Source organism: Bison bison, unplaced genomic scaffold, assembly GCF_000754665.1.
Source record: "Bison bison bison isolate TAMUID 2011002044 unplaced genomic scaffold, Bison_UMD1.0 scf7180017864239, whole genome shotgun sequence".
NCBI classification, from domain to species: Eukaryota; Metazoa; Chordata; class Mammalia; order Artiodactyla; family Bovidae; genus Bison; species Bison bison.
In genome coordinates this window covers 2417464-2439842 of record NW_011494811.1, presented here as the reverse complement: position 1 = coordinate 2439842, position 22379 = coordinate 2417464, and the positions used below count along the sequence as shown (strand labels likewise).

At 50.6% G+C, this 22379-nt stretch overlaps 1 protein-coding gene across 1 annotated transcript in view; it reads left to right on the top strand.

The window, feature by feature from the left end:
• Positions 1-21905, top strand: part of GALNT16 (polypeptide N-acetylgalactosaminyltransferase 16) — a gene marked incomplete at its 5' end in the record, with an annotated part of 32056 nt that extends 10151 nt beyond the window's left edge. Inside the window, 8 exons of the mRNA XM_010846820.1 lie at positions 144-228; positions 515-618; positions 5820-5946; positions 7126-7218; positions 8505-8588; positions 15813-15954; positions 16759-16881; positions 19777-21905. Of these exons, the coding sequence (XP_010845122.1) occupies positions 144-228; positions 515-618; positions 5820-5946; positions 7126-7218; positions 8505-8588; positions 15813-15954; positions 16759-16881; positions 19777-19914 (896 nt within the window). The remainder of the gene's footprint in view (positions 1-143; positions 229-514; positions 619-5819; positions 5947-7125; positions 7219-8504; positions 8589-15812; positions 15955-16758; positions 16882-19776) is intronic.
• Between the last annotated feature and the right edge of the window lie 474 nt (positions 21906-22379).

The window sequence follows — 22379 nt, the reverse complement described above, 5'->3', positions numbered from 1 at the left end:
CTGTCTCATTCTGAATGAAGGAATGACTACACCAATCGCCCAGGGCCCTCTGCAAGCTGGGTTCTGATCAAGAGAGACTATCAGGGGGCAGAATGAGGGGACAGGAGCCCTAAGCCCCATCCCCACCCCACTCTGACCCTTAGGATTCGACTGGAGCCTGCATTTCAAGTGGGAGCAGATCCCCCTGGAGCAGAAGATTGCTCGGACAGACCCCACCAAGCCCATAAGGTCAGACCTGCTGTGGGTTCTGGGGAGACCCATCCCTTCCCTGAGTCACAGGCTTTGGAGGCTGCTGGGGGCTGGTTCAGTCACCAGGGCTCCTAGAGGTGCACAATCTAAGGGCTGAGTCTGTTCTGAGCCCTGGGGAGAGAGATCATAGACCAAAGGACAGGCCAGACATCCAGCCCCAGTGACTCTGCAAGTGGGTGATCGTAGGGTAAATGGCCTGAGCCCTGGGGCCATCTAGAGGGGCTCAAATTCTAATGTGTTACCTCTTTCCTCTCCTTGCTCCCAGGACGCCTGTCATTGCTGGAGGAATCTTCGTGATTGACAAGTCCTGGTTTAACCACTTGGGAAAGTATGATGCTCAGATGGACATCTGGGGGGGAGAAAATTTTGGTAAGTTGGGGAATAACCACAATAACAATAGTAGGCAAACCCAGATTGAGTGTTTTCTATGTGTAAGGCCTTAAGGACTTCATACACATTGACTACTTAAATTCTCACAACGAATCTCTGAAGTACCTTTCTACTGGTAAACTAAGGCACAGAGAGGTTAAGTAATTTGTCCAGAGCCACGTATCTAGTAAACAAAGCAATGAGGTGGTCAGGGAGAACCTGTGGCCACGTGGCTAGACATGTGTGGAGGAACTACGTGGCTGCTTCCCTACCAGAAACTCTGAAGGAGAGGTGGTGTGCAGTAGAGGGTGATGGTTCAGCATAAGTAATAGAGTCAGACCCTATTACTGGGTGCAAACCCTGGCCCTACCACCTACAAGCTGTTTGGCTCTTGGTAAGTGAAAGCCTCTTGGAGCCTCAGTTTCCCCAAGAGGCTGTCATGAGCACTAAGGAAGAGGATGGATGAAGATACTGATGGCCATTATTATTATTTATGAAGTCATAGGGCTTCCCAGGTGGCTCAGTGGTGAAGAATCCGCCTGCAATGCAGGAGATGCTAAGACACTAAGGTTCGATCCCTGGGTTGGGAAGATCCCCTGGAACAGGAAATGGCAACCCACTCCAGTATTCTTGCCTGGAGAATCCCGTGGACAGAAGAGCCTGGTGGGTTACAGTTCGTGGAGTCGAAAAGAGTTGGACATGACTGAGCACACGTGCACACACACACACACACACACATACACGATACCATAGGAATCCTTTAGCCCCACAACGAAAGAGAAGAGCCAGTGAACCTCAAGGGTTGCTGCTGAGGTTCATGAGACAAAGGCTGGATACAGATGGAACACTTGATGTAGGGGTTTATGAAAGAGCCTGTTTGCGTGGTGTGGAAAAATTATAGGGAACCACAAGGGACAGGGTAGGGCTAGGTGCGTGACTTCTGGGAGGTGCAGCCACCCCTAGGTCTGAAAGATGGGGACAGAGCACTCCCCAGTACAAGCTATGGTCTTGGGATGCCTGCAGTCAGCCCACGCACCAGGTGGAAGTTGTCGGGGATGAACATCCACCCTCACTCTCCCGCTGACTGCAGGCTGAACCTGTCCTAACTCAGGAAGGAAGCCAGGGGTGTGGCCCACACAGTAGCCTTCCAGATGAAGAGCAGGGTGGAATAGGGCAGAGAACAATCCTAGAGGTTCTCCAGGAGCTGGGGGGAGAGATACAAAAAAGCCCATAAAAGACAAAGGCCCGTTCTTGCTGTTCCCGGACCCTCTCAGTCCTTTGCAGAGCCTTTCCCACTGCTTCTCTTTTCATCCTGACCCGGGTTCTTGAGAAGTAAACAGGCCAGTATCTCACCCATCTGACAGGTAGGCAAACTGAGGTGGACGCCACCTTCCAGATCTCAGTCAGCAAACTCCACATCTGACAGGTGTAGGATAAGCACCTTTGCTGGAGGGATCACTTTAGTGTGGTGAGGTGTGATCCGAGTCACGGTCTGTGCTTCTGGGCTGGGAGGACCAGGTCTGTCTTCCTTCTCGGACTGGGACAGTGGGGCAGACGGGCACTGGGGCTTTGACTCAGAACCAGCTGGAGTGGGAACAGGCATGGAATTTTCTCCCCTTTGTAACTTACTCTTGGAAATGGTTTCTAGGCAGGCATTCGGAGGAGTCAATGCTGGGAACTGGGGTGCAGTGACCCTTCCATTCTGACCTCCTTTCATGTATTTTGGGCCAAAGTGACCTCTTTTGTATCCTTGGTCTCAGCCAGAAGGGAGCTTTGGCAAAGCTGGTTTCCTGTAAAGTCTCAGAGAGCTGTGAAACTAAGGATCTCTGCTGTGTCCAGAGGCCTTTTTCTTTTTCCCTTCCTTCTTTTTTTTAAAGGCTGGGGCCTGATAGAGAAACAAGTCAACGATCAAATAGCTAACTTTAAACTCTGCCTGAGGCCAGGGCTCAGTGGTTGGGGGAACTTGAAAGGTGAACCACACAGTGGTTCTAGGGAAGGTTTTGTTTCTTCGAAGAAATTCAAAGAAATTCCCAGGCTAGCCCTGTAGCTCAGACATTCAACTGCTGGGACCAGTTTTGAGCCAGGAGACTCCACCGCTGGTGGGTTTGGGCTTTTCGTTCTGTTCCTTTGTGGAAGGATGGGAGGTGCCCAAACGGAGACTCCTTCCTGTTTCCCCTGAGAGAGCCAAATGCAGGCAGGCGCTCAGAGGCCGCCCTGAGCGGGGGTGGCAAATGTGAAAACCTTGGGATTCTCATTAGGCATCTTTTTAAAGTTGCATCAGATCATGTTACTCTGCTGCTCAAGACCCCACAAGGGCTCCCATGTCACTCAGAGCAAAACCCAAAGTCCTCAGACCATGTGCCCTTCCCGCACAGGACACCCCACCAACCTCGCCCTCACCCCTGCCGACTGCGCTCTGACCTCTAGGTCTGTGCCCTTGCTGGTCCCTCTGCCTCCAGTGCTTGTCCCCAAGAGCCACGTGGCTCCTCCTCCCCCCTTCAGGCCTCAACTCAGCTGTCTCCTCTCATGGAAAACCCCTAATCAGCTTCACTACAATTGTGGCCCCACCCCCAACTCCACTCATTGTCCCTAGTTTCCTGCGTGCTCTGTCCCCTTCACTGTGCTTATAATACCATCAGACAGACATTATGGGCTCAGTGGTAAAGAATCTGCCAGTGCAGGAGACACACAGGAGCCAGTGTTCGATCCCTGGGTCGGGAAGATCCCCTGGAGGAGGAAATGGCAACCCATTCCAGTATTCTTGCCTGGGAAATCCCATGGACAGGAGAGCCTGGAGGGTTATAGTCCATGGGGCTGCAAAGAGTCGAACACAACTAGACCATGTATTCTACTCATTTTCTTGTCTACTTGCATTTTTGTTTCTTATTTTACTTCTTGTCTTCTCTCACTAGAGTGTGAGGGATTCTAGAACAGTATCTGATAGGTCATAAATAGGTCTTTGGTAAAAATCTGCTGAATATACTAAAGAATCTGGTTCAAATAATGGGACTTGCTGAACAAAGTATGGACTTTACATTACGGTTCTGCAACTGAGTTGGGGGGTGACCTTGGAGAGGTTATTTAACATCTTTGAGCTTCACCAGTTCAGTTCAGTTCAGTTGCTCAGTCGTGTCCGACTGTTTGCGACCCCATGAATCGCAGCATGCCAGACCTCCCTGTCCATCATAGTCCTTATTAAAAACACAAGGATCATAACACCAATGTCATGTGGTAGCTGTGAGAATTAGACATCAGCCATAAAGAGCACAAAGTGCTCAGTAAATGCATGATGGTTAGCTGCTTTTGTTATTGCCATTGTTGCTAGTAATGACAATAAGTAAACAATAATATGACAATAAGGGGTATGTGGGATAAAAGTGAAAGTCGCTCAGTCGTGTCCGACTCTTTGCAACCCCATGGACTATAGTTCATGGAATTCTCTAGGCCAGAATACTGGAGTGGGTAGCCTTTCCCTTCTCCAGGGGATCTTCCCAACCCAGGGATCGAACCCAGGTCTCCTGTACTGCAGGTGGATACTTTACCAGCTAAGCCACAAGGGAAGCCCAAGAATATTGGAGTGGGTAAGCTATCCCTTCTCCAGCGGATCTTCCTGACCCAGGAATTGAACCAGAGTCTCCTGCATTGCAGGCGGATTCTTTACCGACTGAGCTATCAAGGAAGCCCTAACTATTAATAGTGTAACAAAGTTAGCCTGGCAGAAATGGGACTAGAATGCAGATCTTCTGTCCCTAGTTCTGAATCTCAGTTGCTGAACCAGTTGCAGAGCTCTGACCAGGAGAAGAGAGAGGCCTGGCAGTTAGCAAGTAGGCCTAGAGAAGCCCATTAATATAGCCAACCCTGAAGGCAGGTCCAGATATGCCAAATATCCAGTCCTGGTCCCAGGACCATATCGGGAAGTTGCCTGGTGCACACAGGCTGGCCAGGAGGTAGTCCTGAGTCCTCTGTAGGGTTAAAATGAAAGAGAGGAAGAAATCAGAGGAGATTACGTGAGGTTGAGCCAGCTACCAAGGTGGATGCTTGCCAGAAGTTGACAGAAGGACTGTTGAGTGGAGAACGGAGTGAGAAACTTGTGACATCCCCTTCTGGGAGGCAGGATGACCACCGCTAGCATCTCCTAGCTCCACTAGGGACCGGTCATCTGTGAGAGCTCCTTCAGCGTCACCACCACCACCAACAGGAAGTGTGTCTCTGTAGGGCCAACACACGCGCGTGTGCGTGCTAAGTTGCTTCAGTCGTGTCTAACTTTTCGTGACACTAGGGACTGTAGCCCCCCAGGCTCCTCTGTCCCTGGGATTCTCCAGGCAAGAATACTGGAATGGGTTGCCATGCCCTCCTCCAGGGGACCGTTCCAACCCAGGGATCAAACCTGTGTCTCCTATATCTCCTGCATTGGCAGGCGGGCGCTTTATCACTAGGACCACCTGGGAAGTCCCCAGTAGGGCCAGTGGTAGCTGTAAATAGAGACCACGAGGGCCAAGAGGGCGGTCTGGGCCAGCCAGAAAAATGCCAACTGGAGCAGCCTTTCATTTGCTTGGTGTTGGTTTTCTAGCCTCTCCGTTCTGACAAGCAGATGTGTTCATCCTTAGCTCCTGTCTGGATAGGACTTTCTAGGCAGAGGCTGGAAATAACTGATGCTGCCCTTTAAGTCAGTTTTCCTTCTCTTCATGGTCCTGGTGTTCCTTCAGAACTTTTCCTGCTGCTCTGCCAGGGCTTAGATGTGGGGAATGTGTGTGGTGTGTGTGGAGGGGGTCCGCATGTGGGATGTGTGTATGGAGAGTACGTGTGGTGTGTATGTATGATGTATATGTGGAGAGTATGTGTGTGGAGGAGATGTGTGGTATGTGTGTGTAGTGTCTGTGGAGAGTGTGTGTGTGTGGAGGGAGTATGTGGAATGTGTGTGTGTGGTATGTGTGTGGAATGTATGTGTGTAGAGGGTATGTGTGTGTGGAGGGTATGTATGTGGTGTGTGTGTGGAGGGGGTTTGTGGGATGTGTGTGTGCACATTTATGGAGGGAGCAATCAGGAACACATGCAAGGAGTGGGTGCACCCCAGGAGCTCCAGCCCAGCATGCGCCTCCAAGGGGACCCCAAAGGCAAGGGAAGCCAGCTCCTTCCCACCTTCACTCTGTGGGGACTTGCCAAGGGGCCCCAGCCGCTCCTGATGGCTGCTGTCTCTGCAGAGCTGTCCTTCCGGGTGTGGATGTGCGGCGGGAGCTTAGAGATCGTGCCCTGCAGCCGGGTGGGCCACGTCTTCAGGAAACGGCACCCGTACAACTTCCCCGAGGGCAATGCCCTCACCTACATCAGGTAGGTCACGGTGCAGAGAGCATCACACTAGGAGCCAGGACACCTAGAGCCCAGCCCTGTCGGTGACTCCTGTGATTTGAGCAACTACCCCAGTCTTAGTCTCCCCGTTTGTCCCTTCCATTCTGGGATCCTGGTACTTTCAGAGCTGGAAAGATGAAGTTGGAGGCGTCTCCTCCAGGCCTGTCTTGTCTTGACTGTATTTGTTCATGAAGGTCTTGGAAAACTGGTGAAATGACCAACTGGGAGCGGCCCTCCACACACTGGGTTCCAAGTACTGGTCATGGATGTTGCATCCTCACTCTGACTTGGTCAGCGTCTGCCCATCTGTGTTCCCAGCCACAGCGTGCACTTCATCTTGAAGGGGAGTGGGCAGGTCCTGGAAGACCACCCCCTCACCCACTCTCCAGATGGTGGAGGCAAGGGGAGGTGGGAGGAGTGCCATGAGCACTCTCCTCTTCCGAGGACGCGTCTTTGTCTCGTCAGACTTGCTTGTTGGCAGAGGGGGCTCCTCGAGTCTAGCTTATCAAATGGCCTTTTGTTTTGCTTCCCTTATTCCATTTTACCGTTTTTATAATTATGGAAGTAATACATGGTCACTAAAACTTCAAGCTGTATCCATGTATATTGTGTGTGTGTATATATGTATATATATATATCTGTACATACACTGTACATTATAATTTTTACTCTTCATATCACATAGACAGAAAAAAGTGAAAGTCCCTTTCACCAAGTCTTACACCTATCAGCTTATTCTATCCAAAAGAAACTACTGTTAATAGATTTCAAGCCTATCATTTCCGGTCTCTTTCAAGGCTGCCTAGTACTCTGCCATGTGGACGTAGCTCATTATTCTCCTATTGATGGCCATTTAGGGTTGTCGCCAATGTTTTATGACACAAATATTCTTGTATACATCCCTTTGCCCACGTGCTGGTGTTTCAGTAGAATAGATTCCTCCAAGTGGAGTGTCAGAGAGTATCCATTCCCGCAGATTTGATGGATGCTGACAGATTATCCTCCAAAAAGACTGTTCTCATGGATACTCCCACATCAGTGCCATTTTGCACGCACTCCTGAACGTCTCCTCGTCCGGTTCTGCTCAGAGCTGATCTGGATCCCAACCCTAACTCTGTCCCCAACCTGGTGACCTTATTTTGCTTCTTCCTCTCCTTTTAGGAATACCAAGCGTACCGCAGAGGTGTGGATGGATGAGTTCAAGCAGTATTACTATGAGGCGCGGCCGTCAGCCATCGGGAAGGCCTTCGGCAGGTGGGCCCCTTCCCTAGCCTTGTGCCTTTGCTCACAACCTTAGTGAAATACTAAATCATGTGTACTCCAGAGAAGCCTTCAGGGTGTCCTGAGCAACTGAACCCCACACCACTGGGCTCTTTGGAGACTGTAGGGTATAGGAGACAGAGACAAGGTTTTGGTCCTGGAAGAAGCAGCAGCCTTGTGGGGAGAAATCACCAGAGAGGGCTTACTTATGCAAGCACTGCCCGTCCACCAGCTGCCTGCAGGATGGATGTCTGTGGAAGTGCTTAAGGAGGGCTGTCTGCAGAAAACACTGGGGGTTTTGGCTTCCTTGCTGTGTCAATCTGACGGTGATCTGTGAGCTATTCTGCCCTGGACTGTTATGACTACAGTCTAATTAAGCATTTTCAAAATCAATTGAGTATGGCGTGACCAGTGTTTTTTTTTTAAGTGATAGAGAACTAGAACATTTCAGATTAGAACAGAAAGTAACAGCTGATTGCAGTTGAGGATAGATACTGTTTTGTGAAACTCTTATTTTAGTTGTATGTCCATATATGCCCATGGGTATACTGGGTCACAGTGTAAGATGTATATATTTCTTACTTAATGTTGTGGTCAGAAATGTTTGAAAACATTATTAGTGATCATCAATGAATTTTCCTCTATTTATTTGTATCTATCCCTTAAAGAATAAAAGTTATGTCACTCTTTGTTTTAGTGTGGAAGTAACATTTGCTGAGGGCCTACCCTGTGCTAGGCACTTATGTCTGTTCATTTGACTCTCATAAAAGCCTTTGGAGGTGGATGGTTGTACCCCAACTTTACTGAGAACAAACAGGCTCAGAGGGTAGTGCTGGTCTTCTGTCAGTGGCCATGATGATCCCTGGAGCTGAGCAAGATGTCCATGAACACATCAGACGGTTCTTATTTGCTCAATTTTTGGAAAAATGTTTGAAACATGGTTTTCTTGTGGTAGACGCTTTCTGCTCAGCTGGAATGCAGGGAAGGAAAACTGCTAGTACATTAAGGCTCTGCTCTGTCTGTGAAAATAAGCACCAGGCCATGGTATGCTCCCTGAGGTCTCAAGGAGGAAGAAGCCGAGATTAAAGCTTGGCTCCAGTTTGAGGAGAGATATAAGGCATGGCCAGGAGCCGTGGGGCGAGCTTGCAGGTCAGAGAATGAAGTAAGGCTGGAGGACAGACTTGGATAGCTAGCTCCGGGAAAAGGGACCTTCCCCCCGGGGAGGGGGCTGACCTCCCAGGCTTCTTCCCACTGCTAAGCCTTTCCTCCTCCTTCTCCAGCGTGGCCACGCGGATTGAGCAGAGGAAGAAGATGAACTGCAAGTCCTTCCGCTGGTACCTGGATAACGTCTACCCAGAGCTCACGTGAGTGCCACCTGCAGTTCCTGCATCTGGCCTGGGTGGGGGCCAGTGGCGTGGGGACCCTTGACCCTGATCTCTCCCTGGCCCAGGCAGCCTGGCTCTTTCTAGCTGTTGGTGTTTGTCTTCATGTGACGGGTCTGGAGGAACCTGGAGGATGTTACCAGGAGTGAAGAGTGAGGTGTGGTAGGAGCGAAGAGTTTAACAGACTGGGCCTTAGAGCTAAGAATGGGCGTTGTTGGGACTTCTCTGGCCAGTGGTTAAGACTCTGCACTTCCACTGCAGGGGGCACGGGAACTAGGAGCCCACCCACAGCCAAAATTAATCAATTAAAATAATCTTGAAAAAAAGAAATGAGCATTGTCCCCTTAGGAAAGCAACAGCACATTATGTAGCAAAGGCCACAGAAACATTCACTTCCTCTGACTCTCTTCTCTCCCTTCTGGGAGTTTATCCCAAGGAAATAGAGCAAACAAGCAAAAACACTGTTGACAAATAAATGACCATTGTTGGCTTCTCTGCTGTGAAAAAAATAGACACAACTAACAATAGAGGCCGGGTTTAGTGAATCATGATCCACTGACCTAAACAAATATTATGTGTCAATTAATATTATAATCATAAACTGAGTAAAACATGGGGAAATGTTTGTTTCAGCAAATGAGGAAAGAAAGTGAAAGTGAAGTCGCTCAGTTGTGTCCGACTCTGCGACCGCATGGACTATAGCCTACCAGGCTCCTCCGTTCATGGGATTTTCCAGGCAAGAGTACTGGAGTGGGGTGCCATTGCCTTCTCCAGGAGATCTTGGCGACCCAGGGTAGAATGAGCAAATGAGGAGCCAACATGCAAATGGTGTATGTATGTAGGCTACAGGACAGTAAGCTGTAATGACTGGGGGCCTGAGGCTGGGCAGAGTCGATCCTTTTTATTTCAGCATCCTTCTCAGCATCTTGCCTATGTCACTCCTTACCTCCTCCAGGTCTTAAGTCATCTGTCCCTCCTGCAGGAGACCCCCCTGACCTCTGCGTTTGCAGACTGACCCTTCCCCAGCACTCCCTGCTTCTTTTCCTCCGTCACCCTTATCGTCACGGAGCTTCTATGTGGGCAATTAATGTTATTGTCATCTTCCCACATTTGACAGTAAGCTCCATGAGGCAAGAGGAATTTATCTGTCTTGCTCACTGCCTTATCTCCAGCCCCTAGAACAATGCCTGTCACAGAATGGGCACTCAATAAATAGTTTTATTTTATTTGATTTTGGTGTCCCAGATCTTGTTTTGGTGCACAGGTCCTTCCTTTTGGCACCCAGGTTTCTCACTAGTTGTGGTTCAAGGGCTTAGTTACCCCATGACATGTGGGATCCTGGTTCCTTGCCTAGGGATGGAACCTGCTTCTCCTGCGTTGGAAGGCAGATTGCTACCAGGGAGATCTGTAGGTGTTTTTAACTAAATAAATTGCATAGTCAATAAGGCTCAGTAATAACTTTGAAATTAGCATTCTCCCTTCTAGAACTGTCATCTCAGGAACAGCTGTCTCCCAAAGGATGCTGTCATGATTTTCCAGAACATTCCACCGCTCAGAGCCTGCATATCCTCAAAGGAGGCAAATCTTTGAGGGAAGATTTGATTTTGGGAAAACAGCCATGGTTAGGTCATAACCAAGTCCAATGAATAACTTAGTTGATTAACCCAGATATTACAGTCCTGGGTCCCAAACACAGAGTGACAAGACGGAAACAAGTAACAAGAATAAACTGACTGTGAGCAATGCTCAAGGAATTCCAAAACAATTTGAACGGCAGCAGCATCCTTGGAGAAAGTTGGCGGCCTGGATAGCCCCAACTCCCTAGACGATGGCTGTGAAGGGAAGAACATTAGTTTATGAAAGTATAATAAATGAACAGCTTCCTCAAGTGGCCACTTTGAAAAGGATAGTTTTATTCAGACGTGCCATTTCTGAGCAAACCAAGCATAGTCATGTCTTTATGTTCTGTCAGAGTTCATATGATCTGGTTGGAGCCAAGGACTCGAGCCTCAGGCAGGAGTTAGGGAGCCGTGGAAGGGGATCCTCCCACACCCCAGTCCTCACACAGTGCCCCATGTCATCCCCTGAGGACTAAGAGGAAGAAGTACTGATGGTTTATAACTAGCATCAGTCTGAATCCATCACAAGACAGGAGAGTGGATGAAACCAGCCGCGCTAAATGAGGAGCATAAGTCATCTTATTTGTTTTGTCACCATGTGGAAGCTTAAAAAAAAATGAATTTTTGCTATTAAGGTAGAAACTGCAGTTCATTCTTACCCAGGTTACTCATCGTCAGTCTGTTCCTTCATGTTCTGCCTCGGTTCTCGGGGGCCTGGAGTGGATCAGATTGTTAGACAGAAAGGAGTTTTACAGGCCCAAATGATACCAAGTTTCCTCCACACGGGATCCCAGTAGTTGGGCCACACTTGAACGTGGTCAGTGAGGAGACTGAGGAGGCTGAAGGGAGAGGCCTGTGCTTTCCTAGGCCTGCCTGCAGTCCTGCTATGGCTTGGCCGCTTTTCCAGATCAGAGTTCTGTGGCTGGCTTCAGCAACTGCTTATATATACTTTTATTAGGATGGTCAGGAACAGTTGTGCAGGCTGTGCATTGTACAAGCACACCACGTTTGAAGGGTGCTAGTCACACAGTACTGTACCTTTATTACAACAATTCCTGGCAAATGATAGTAAAAGTCTTCTAACAAAATCGGTATATTATGATGGTTTTCTAACATAAGTGAAGTGTCTTGAAAAAAGGATGCCTATTGCTATTTCTAGAAAGGCGTCATAAGGGCTAATGGGAGCCCTGGCAGCCCAGCTTCGAGGTGGTCCACAGAGAGGAAAGCAGATACAGACTTAAGAGGGCTGCCAGCAAATAGGGGAGCTTAGCCTGGCTCTGCCAGGAAGCAGGGGAAGGGTGGTGATGGGCATCCCAGCTGCTCCAAGGCTGCTACCACATCAGACACCTCAGGAGCTGCATCTGGTCTTTATTTATTTATTTTTAATTTGTTTGGCCGCACCAGGGCTTCGTTGTGGCATGTGGGATCTTTAGCTGGCACATGCAAACCCTTAGTCGTGGCATGTGGGATCTCGTTCCCTGACCAGGGAGCGAACCCAGGTCCCCTGCATCGGGAGCATAGAGTCTTAGCCACTAGATCACCGGGGAAGCCCCTGCATCTGGTCTTGAGATTGCTGCCTGAGCCCCAGGTTTCCTCCATAAGCATCAGTGGGCAAGCTTTGGTGTCAATGACCATTGCCACACTTGGACAATGCCCACCTCAATCTCTGCAAGTTGGTCATCTTGCACATCTTCCCAAGCAACAGCAGGTAGGGAGGAGAAGAGAAGAGAAAGGTCTGGAACAACCTTGGCCTCTCAAAGAGGGCCCCGCGGGACCTTGCCTCTGTGTAGAGGGGAAATACAGTCCGTTGCCCCTGGATGAAGCGGCGGGGGTGGAGCTTTGCCTCTCAACAGTCTTGCACCTAGCAGGTTGCAAACTTAAATCCTACAGTGATCAGACAGGTAATGTAAATAAGTCAAGTGAGTGAGGACACAATAGGGAGTGGAGGGGACTGTGGCAAACTGAAATGGGCAAGCCCCACCCATAGGGTGGACAGCTGCTGCTCCTGACAATGTGTTAGTGCTGAACCAGAATGCAGGTTTGATGTGACCTGACCTTCCTGTATTTTTGAGAGAAGCTGGATTTTTCTGTGTAATGTTGAAATACTGCCAACTAATTAAAAGCACCAACGACCGCACTGTGCAGGTCAGACAAAACCTGTCCAGGGCCTGATTTAGCTTGGGGGCCAACAGTTTGCAGCCTCTGTTCTCGAACTGCATATGACCTCTTGCAAGAGACAGGGGAGCAGTTCTGAAGGGGCACTGCTGTCAGGAATATGGAGAGAAACTGGAAAGTTCTCCACGAGCCTCCAGGAGAGCGGTTTGGTTCTGGAGCTCCAGGGGCTTCCTGTCAGCCCTGAGAAAGGGAGACCTGTTTTGGTTGATGTCCACATCAGAGACTGCCAGCACTGTTCTGATCTGCACCTGCAACCAGGTTCTCTTCTCAACAGATGTGATAGAGACAGATAAATTAGGCATGTGGTCAGACTATAAGCCCCACTGATTTCCCATCACCTGACCTGTGGGTCCATAATCCAAGCGCATATATAACCTTCTAAACCCAGGAATACAAGCCCGTGTCAGCTGGGGCCAGCATCCCATTTGGGTTTATTACCCATGGGGTAAGGCAGTGTGTCTTATATTTGAGCTTGTGTGTGTGTGTGTGTGTATGCGTATGTATGTGTATGTGTTTAAATATACTTTCCTGTGCATATAAAATGTTCTAATAATACACTCTTTTCAAAACCTACCTGTTTTACTTAACAGTATCTTATAAACACTTCCCCATATTACCAGATGTTCTTTCTCAGAGTCCTTTTTAATGGCTGAAGGGATTTCGACAGATGAGTCAGAATTTACTTAGTCCTGTACCTATTGTTGGATATCTAGGAATTTCCAGTGTTTTCAGTATAACCAGTCACTCTGAATGAGTATCATTTAAACTAAATCTCTGCACCCATCTATAATTATTGCCCTAGAATAATAAGTTTCAGGAAGTGGGATCATTAGGTCAAAATGGGGTCACTAAGAGTCGGACAAGACTGAGTGACTTCACTTTCACTTTTCACTTTCATGCATTGGAGAAGGAATGGCAACCCACTGCCGGGGTCCAGCCCCGGTGGATCCAGGGAATTCGAAGCGGGGACAGCGTCGGCGAGGATCAGGAAACAACTGCTTAATTAAACGTTAATTAAGGATATAAAGAGTAATAGAATGAGGATAGCTCAGTAGGAAAATTCAATGGAGAAAAGAGGCTGAATAATTCAGCCAGAAGGTAAGAGAAAGAACAACATGGGGAGACCAAGTTTCGGTGAACAAGGCCCGCACTTTATTTTCCAAAGTAGTTTTTATACCTTAAGTTATGCATAGAGGATAATGGGGGAAGGGGTAGAGTCATGCAGTAAGCCAGGCTTTCTTCCTGCAGACTTATCATATGCAAAAGTTTAGGTGATTTGCATCATCTTCTGGCCCGGAGGCCTGTTAACATTTTAAGAAACTTATTTTTCTCTAAAGGTGATTATTCTAAAGGCAGGTGCCAGCCTCCAAAAAGCATTAGATAAAGTTACATTCCTACAGAGCAAAGGTGTGGTGGGCTATAATAAGAAAAAGAATTAACTCAAGGGTCCCAGGTTACAAACATTAAAGCTACTACTTACACCAATTATATTAATCAATACACTGCCAGGGACACAGCAGGTAAGGGATATGGAAACTTAGCAGCAAACATTGGCCCGACAAGTGAAAATCCCTTCACCAATACAATTTCTAATCAATCTTTTAACTGCTCAAAGGAATCTGTATTTAGACAGTTTAGAACATCTCATGCCTCTCACAGTTGGGAGGCTCTGAGCAATCACATGTGGCCGGAAAAACCTAATCAGGCAGGCTAGAGGACTTCCAAAGGAGTTTGTAGGTTGAAACACTGTCACACCCAGGAATTATTAACTGGATCTGTAAGCTAACTCTTTTTTCAGAGAGAGGTAGTGGGGGACAGCCCCCCGTAAAGTCGGAGGTGTAGGTGAAAGCACAAAGCAGAAAGTAGGCAGACTCTGGTTTTGGGGGTAGATTGCTCAAGAATTTCCAGGGAGACTCCTGAGGCTTGATCCCACCTTTGCGTATGCCAAGCCTCCTTCCTCATGACCTTTGCCAGGGGCGGAGCTCGCTCCCCGCAACCCAGTCCAGTGTTCTTGCCTTGAGAATCCCAGGGATGGGGGAGCCTGGTGGGTTGCCGTCTATGGGGTCACACAGAGTCGGACACGACTGAAGCGACTTAGCAGCAGCAGCAGCAGTATGCACACTTTTAAGGCCTTTGATACATAGTACCACACTGTCCTCTAGAAAAGGTGGGCCAGTTTATGCTCCCATCTGTGGGATATGAAAAGATCCAATCCCAAGCCATTGCCAACACTAGGTAGTAATATTTAACATATATGTATATATGCATATATACACACATACACTTAAATGTATAATTTGTATATTGTTTATATATTATATGGTCTTCCCTGGTGACTCAGATGGTAAAGAATCTGCCTGCAATTCGAGAGACCCAGGTTCGATCCCTGGGTCAGGAAGATCCCCTGGAGAAGGAAATGGCAACTCACTCCAGTTTTCTTGCCTGGGAAATCCCATGGACAGAGGAGCCTAGTGGGCTACAGTCCATGGGGTCGCAAAAATCGGACACAACTGAACAACTAACACTTTCACTTATATATATACACTTAAATATTTTATGTATATAAATATATAGAAATTTCCCTGGTGGTCCAGTGGCTAAGACTCCATGCTCCCAGTGCAGGGGGCCTGGGTTCAATCCCTAGTCAGGGAACTAGATTCTACAAACTGCAAATAAGAGACTGCATGCTGTAATTGAAGATCCTACAGGCTACAACAAAGCTCAAAGATCCTGCAGGCTGCAACCAGGACTCAGAATGGCCAAATAAATAAATATTTTTAAAATAAATAAATATACCTGTGGTGGATTCATGTTGATATATGGCAAAAACCAATACAATGTTGTAAAGTTAAAAAATTAAAAAAATAAATAAATAAATAAATATACATATATGGCAAACAAACAATGGTAACTCTTTAATACATATTTCCTTAGTTATTAGTGAGACTGAACACATCTTTATATTTGTATATTTTACATTTGCCTCTTCAAAGCAACTCCTTCCTATCCTCTCGAGATTGCCCACTGAGCCCACATCTGAGTCTCAGCCTTTCCTCTTTCAGGACTGGGGAGCTCTGGCTTCTGGTTTGAGCTCTCTCCCACCAGCTCCTCTCAGGCCTGGTCTGAAGGGCAGTCCCTGGGGCTCCCAGAGCTGCCCAGAACCCAGGGAGGGAAAGGCCCAGTGTTCCCAGGGGGACCCCTGCTCCCTCACCATCCCCTGCTCACCTTCCCCTGCTGCCAGGCCTGCCTCTCAGTGTCCCTCCCCATGGAGACCTGGGTGCCCTGGGATTGCCTGGGCCCTGCTCTCTGGGTAAGCATGGGTCACCTCGGGGTGGGGGCCCTGCTCTCTGGGTAAGCATGGGTTACTCCGGGAAGGGCAGAGGCCAAGCCTGATCACTGCCTTTTCTTTCAGTGTCCCCGTGAAGGAAGTGCTCCCGGGCATCATTAAGCAGGGGACTAATTGTTTAGAATCCCAGGGCCAGGACACAGCTGGTAACTTCCAGCTCGGAATGGGGATCTGCAGAGGGTCTGCCAAGAACCCCCCAGCGGCCCAGGTACGTTGCTTGGGACCTCCGGGTCAGGCCCAGGAGAAGGCTTAGGGGCCTCCATCTGCCCAGTCTCATCCTCTCTCTTGTCTACACCTTCCACAAACCCACTTTTCCAAGGACCCTGCAAGCTGCCCCCTCCCCCTCTGCTCCTTGGGTCTGCTCCCGCCACACTCCACCCACGTTGTAGCCTGTCACACAGTTGCCCCCTGAGCACCACCTGCTTTCTGCTTGTAGGGGCAGAAATGCCACCCAAACAGAACCCAGTACTCTCCCCAGATGCAGCTGTGGGCAGCCGGCACAGACAGGCATCAGAGTGTCCAGGACTCCTGTGAACACGTGTCCAGCATATGAGAGTTGATGCACTCACGTCAAACTAGAACAGGTCGTGGAGACCCCCGGCACGGACCTGACCCCAGCTGCCCTGCTCCCATGTCCTATCTTTCTTCCCATTCCTTGAGCATCCTTTCATACATCCTCTGGCTGGCTCCAGATAAGCTTCTCCATCCCAATATTTTATTATGAAAAAGTTCAAACATATAGAAAAGTTGAAAGAATTGTACAGTGATTAGCCATCCACCCATCCCTAGTATTTGTAGAAAATTCTACCAAAATACACAGTGTATTTGCTTTATCATCTATCTACCCATCTATCCATTCATTGCTGTATTTTTTGGCTCGGGCAGCCCACTCCAGTATTCTTGCCTGGAGAATCCCATGGACAGAGGAGCCTGGTAGGCCACAGTCCACGGGGTCGCAGAGTCAGACATGACTGAGCGACTTCACTTCCACTTTCTGCTCCTTGTCTTGCAGGCGTGGCTCTTCACTGACCATCTCATCCAGCAGCAGGGGAAGTGCCTCGCTGCCACCTCCACCTCTGTCTCCCCAGGATCCCTGGTCGTACTGCAGGTGTGCAACCCAAGAGAAGGCAGGCAGGTAAGCCTCCTTGCCCCCAGGCACAGGTTGACCAGCAACCCAGGGGAACATAGTGAAGGTGTGACATATAGATTCAAATAAGCCCTCCAGAGTGAGGACTGGGGATGCCTAAGCCAGTATCCAGGCAAGTCTGTTGTTTTCCTCATGAGGAAGTACTTTGGGTAAACAGTTGTTAAATGTCCATCCCGCATCCTGTGAGCTCCATGCGGGCTCACTATTTTTATCTTGTCAACACTGTATCCCTAGTCCCTGACAACCAGTACAGCCAAAACAAATGTGAGGTTTTATTGAGAACCTGTGCCAGGGGTTTTACGTAGATCATCTCATCTAATCCTCCCAGCAGCCCAGCAATCTGGCCCTTAGTGTGTGCATGCGTGCGTGCTAAGTCGCTTCAGTCATGTCTGACTCTTTGCGACCCCGTGGACTGTAGCCCGCCAGGTTCCTCTGTCCATGGGATTCTCCAGGCAAGAATACTAGAGTGGGTTGCCATGCCCTCCTCCTGGGGATCTCTCCAACCCAGAGATCAAATCTGCATCTCTTATGTCTCCCGCATTGGCAGGCAAGTTCTTTCCTCTAGCACCACCTGGAAGCCCCAGGCCCTAGTACTAACCCCATTTTAAAAGTGAAAAACTGAAGCTCCTTGAGTTTAAGAAATGTATCAGATCACACCGCTGTGAAGGGGTGGAGCTGAGATTCAAACCCAGTGTGACTCCTAAGGCCACAGTCCTGCCCCAGCACATAGTAGGTGTTCAGTAAGTATCTCCTGACTGATGGCTGGTTGGGGAAACTGAGACCCAACCATGGTGCTTTCCAAGCTGGCATGCCAGTATCCTGTGAACACTGCCTTTTCCTCTTGTCAAACTTTCACTTGCCCTGTTTTCACTAATCCTGGGAGACAGATCAGGCTCGCCTGTTGAGGAAGAAACAGATGCTCAGAGAGATGCAGTCACTTGCTCAGGGCACACAGCAGCCGACGACAGAGTCAGCCCTGCTCCATTCCTGGCTGGGAGGGCTGCTCATCTGCCCAGGAATGGACCAGAAGGCCAGAGTTCTGCTTCAGCCCCTCCTCTGCCCACCCCTTCTCGATAGCCCTCACTGTGCCTGATCCTGGCCAGCTTGCAGGGCATTGCAGGGGCAGGAGGGCGCCTGGCCTCTCAGTCAGCTGCCAGCGTTTTCTTATCTCCCCCTTTTCGATTGCATGGGTCAGTTCTTTCTTTAGGGATGACTGGCAATTTGCTATTTCATTCTGGAAAAGCAACCAGATCCTTCCTCTCCCTCCAGCCTCCGTGTGTGTGTGTGTGCATGTGTGTGTGTGTGTGTGTGTATGAGAGAGAGAGAGGCTTGGGCGCCATGGTCTGCTCGCTGGCTGGGACACTGCAGCACATCCTGCCAGCCCCTTCCTTCACTGCCCCTGCAGGGATGTGTGTCTCCAGGGTCCCCTTCACCTGGGGTGCTGGCTTCTGTGAGAGTCAAGCCTTGAGCCCACTCCCACCTGCTCCTTGCTGAGGCCAAAGTCAAGGCAGTAGCTCTGAGGGCAGCCACCCCTCTCTGTGTTCCCCTTCATGCTGACCAGGACTCCTAGGAATCTCTTTGGCCACATTCCTTCTGCCCTGCAGGTCCTACAGGGCCCCCAACAGCGGAGCCCCTCTTCCAGAGGACAAGGGTGAGCAACTCTCCCACTACCAGTGACTTCTCAAGTCTGGGCCTCCGTTCCTAGTCCTCTGTTGACCCCGTTTCCGAGGCCACCTGGGTATCAGTTGTGGGAGAGATACCTGTGTAGAGTGGTGTCATCCTCTTCACCTCTCTGAGCCTCCATCTCCTCACTGATGAAATGAAGGGCTCCCTCCCTGCTGTCCCTTGTAGGGAATCTACAAGAACTGAGACTGTGGCGATGGAAGGGCACCATGAGATGGTATTTTTTCTCTGGCCAGGCTAGAACCTAGTGACCAGGAGACTCTGGGGGAGGGACCCCAAGACTGTCTGATGGCACCAACAGGAAATGAGAATCACATGATTTGGGGAGCACTTCCTCATGACTGATCGATTCAGTCTTTACATTCATTCTTCATAGAACAAAACTAGATGAAAGATGGATGAAAGAATGGCATGGCCCAGCAGCGCCAGCCGGGGAATGTGGCCAGCCCCTCCCAGGGGGTCAGAGACTAGAAGACCACAGGCAGTAGGATGCTGTGAGTTCCAGAGGGACCAAAGGCCCTGTCCTGCCCACTGCCCAGGACCTTGAAGCCAGGAATCCCTCTCTACTGTGACCACATGGGCAAGAAAGACTGGTTCTCAGCGATCTGTATCCCCCAGCCCGCACTCCTAGGGGAAATCCAGACCCTGCAGCTCAGCCCCCACGCCTTCTGCCTTGTCTCCACCTCCCAGATGGTTCCCTTCTCTGCCCACGCTGTGTCCCCCTGCAACTGGGGCTGCTCATCTCCCTTCTAACTGTGGCTCCAGCAAGTACCTGGCCCCTCCCACCCAGAAACTAGGACCCCACCTGCAGCAGATCTTCAGCTGCAACCAAAGAGACTGTGCCTGTGTCTAAAGGGAAGCTGGAAAGGCAGATTTCTATGTGACGACTAAGCCAAACTTTAGATAAGCGCTGTGCAGGCCAAACAAAATCCACCTCTGGATTCCATTCAGCCCGTGGACCTCTGACTAGACAGTAACTTCATGCCAACCTATGGAAGCAAGAACACATCAGGAGGGCTGGGTTTAAAGCTTGTATGTGGGGTGCAGTGCCTCTTGTCTTTAGTGCAAAGGACACAGACTATTTAAATGGGACTGTGTCCTAGGGCCATTTACACCCATGTGTAGTGCGGGTACGGATGTTATTATTATTATTAATCCTTGTTTTTCTCTCCCCCACCCCTTTTCTGCCTCTCCCCTCAGAGATGGAGGAGAAAAGCCTCTTTCATCCAGCATTCAGTCAGCGGCCTCTGCCTGGAGGCCAAGCCCGCCCAGCTGGTGACCAGCAAGTGCCAGGCCGACATCCCAGCCCAGCAGTGGCAGCTGTTGCCGCACACATGACCGTAGCCCCCGGCCTCCTGTACCTTTTGCATGAGACTTTGGGACCGGAAGGGGGTTGGGGTGGGGGAGTATAAAGCGGGCCGTCTCCATCTCGTCACATTTCTGCCGGAATCATAAGCCAACACCGCTGCCACAACACACGATGCTGCAAAGCTTGGACGGGGAGGACGCAGGGGGAATGCCCTGCTTGCTGTCCTGGCCACCACCTGGCCTTGCCTGGGGATAACTGGACTGCGACTGGGCAGCCTGGCCCTTTGTTACTGCCCTTCACCCTCCCAAGGCCTGGACAGTGGTTTGGGGCCTCTCCTCATGGGCTGGGGAAAAGGAGGACTGCATTTCCCCCGAGTCTTGCTGGGCCCCGGGGGCCTGCCTGTGGAGTCGGGCACAAGAGGAGAGCGTAGGCAGCCGTGGACAGGAGGCAGGCGGAAGGCAGAGGGAGGGGCAGCCTGTGGGCAGGTGGGGAACAGGAAGAAGTGAGCCGCTCAGGGGTCTGTCCCAGGCAGGCGCTGGGTTGGGTGCGGGAGGGATGGGAGCCAGGGCCAAGGATGGGTGAGCTACAGAAAGACGGGAACAGAAAAGCTGCAAAGCATGGAAAAGAATTGGTCTCGCCCGGGGGCCTAGTTCCTCCCAGGGCCCAGTGCCTCCAGTCCCGCGCTCTGCTTCCCACGTTCTCAGCAGGGCGCTGCAGGAGCACCTCCAGGGGCAGCCTCGGGACCCAGTTTATTAAACGGATCCCACTTCTGTTTGGATATGTGTCAAGACCAGACCTCTCCCTTGGGCCTTAAAGACCAGCGGGTTCCCGGAGCCCCTGCCTGGGCACACCGGGTGGACCCCCATAAGGACAGGCACCACTGAGCAGCCCCGTCCTTCCCGCTAGTTTTTGACTCCTGCCTTCTCTAAAGCCCTTGCCTCTGTAAATACAGCATCATTATGGGGTCGGGGCGCAGGGCGGTAAGAACGGGGAGCATCGGTAAACCATGAGGACTAAGTCGTCCAGGCTGGACTCCCCACTGCCAGAGGGAGGCCCTTGGGGCTCGGCTACTGCAGCGGCCAGCAGGCTGGCTGGCGGCCCCAGTTTGTACAGAGTTCCCAGTTCCTTCTCACACCCACTGGGCCTCTCTCCCCCTCCCCCAGGGCCTGGTCTTGGAACCGCTTCTGCTATTAATATTTCCAACATTCCTCTTCCCCCGCCCCACTGGCTTAGGCCAAGTGATCTTAGGCAAAAGTCTGGTGATACCAGGATTCCTGCGGGGGGCGGCGGTGGGGGTTGTCTCCTACCCAAAGCAAATCAGCCTGGAATGCCTAAGGAGTTGATAGATTCTGGAGGGCCCAGGAATCTCCTGAAATGGTCCCCCAAATACTGCATGTGTGTGCATATATGTACTGTCCTGGGGAGAGGATCCATGGACTGTCCCAGGTTCATACAGAGGCCTCTGGTCCCCGGAGGGTCTGGCTTTTTCTGGATTGGAGCTGCCGCGCCCCTCCCCTTCCCTAGTGTGCCTCAACTGCTTTGGCCCCGTTCCCTCTGCACAGCCTTGGGCTGTGGTCTGCCACACCCACCCTGGAGGGCTCTCAGTGGTTTCCTTTCACCTCCTGGCTCTCCGCAGTGCTCCTGGGCCTCAGCCTGCACCCCCTGCGCTCACAGCGAGGAGCCCTTGGCCCCCAGAGCCACACTTTTGCCATCCTCTGTGAGATGTTTATCCATCGCCATCTCCCTTGTGTGTGTGTCTACCCCGGCAGGTAGCGTGGGCCTTTGGGACGGGAATCTCGGGCCTCTCTTACTGAAAGTAAGAGGACTGCCATTCAGCCTTTCAGAGGGCCCCTTCCTTCCCTGTGATTGGACCGGGCTCAGCACCTGTCAGCCTCCTTTGGGACTCAGCCCTGTTCTGTTTTTGCTTTTCCTCTTCTTGACCAAAGCATGTGCCACTCGCTGTCCCTGAGGACCTCGTCTTTATGAAAAACACCTGGAATAAAACCACTTCTCACATGGGCATGTGCACCAGTGCCTTCCTTTCTGATTCCAGAGCCAGGCCCTTCAGCATCTCCCTCCCGCCCTGTATTCCAGAAAACTGAGCATGCTCAACTGTCACCTCCTCCTGCACTTGGTAGCTTGCTCCTCCACCTACGTCCCCCTCCGTGGGACCTCAGGGACTCCTGGACAACAGGCTGGCCGCCCTGGGGGAAGCCAGGAGATGGGGCAACTGGGACGGGAGCCCAGGCTCTTGTGACCTCATCCTGGGACCCTACTTTGGGGCTTCGAAGTGGAAACCAAGGGGCTTCTCTGAATGCTTGTCTTTCGGTTTCTCCAGCCCTCTCTCCTTCCTTAGGTGCCAGCTGGTCCCTCTGAACTGCCCTTCCTCTCCCCTGCCACACAAGAAGGCAGCAGTAAAAATGCAGGTGGGGCAATTTTCCTAAGTAAGAACAGCGAGTCATTCCAGCATGAGTCTTACCACCCTAGCCTTGTT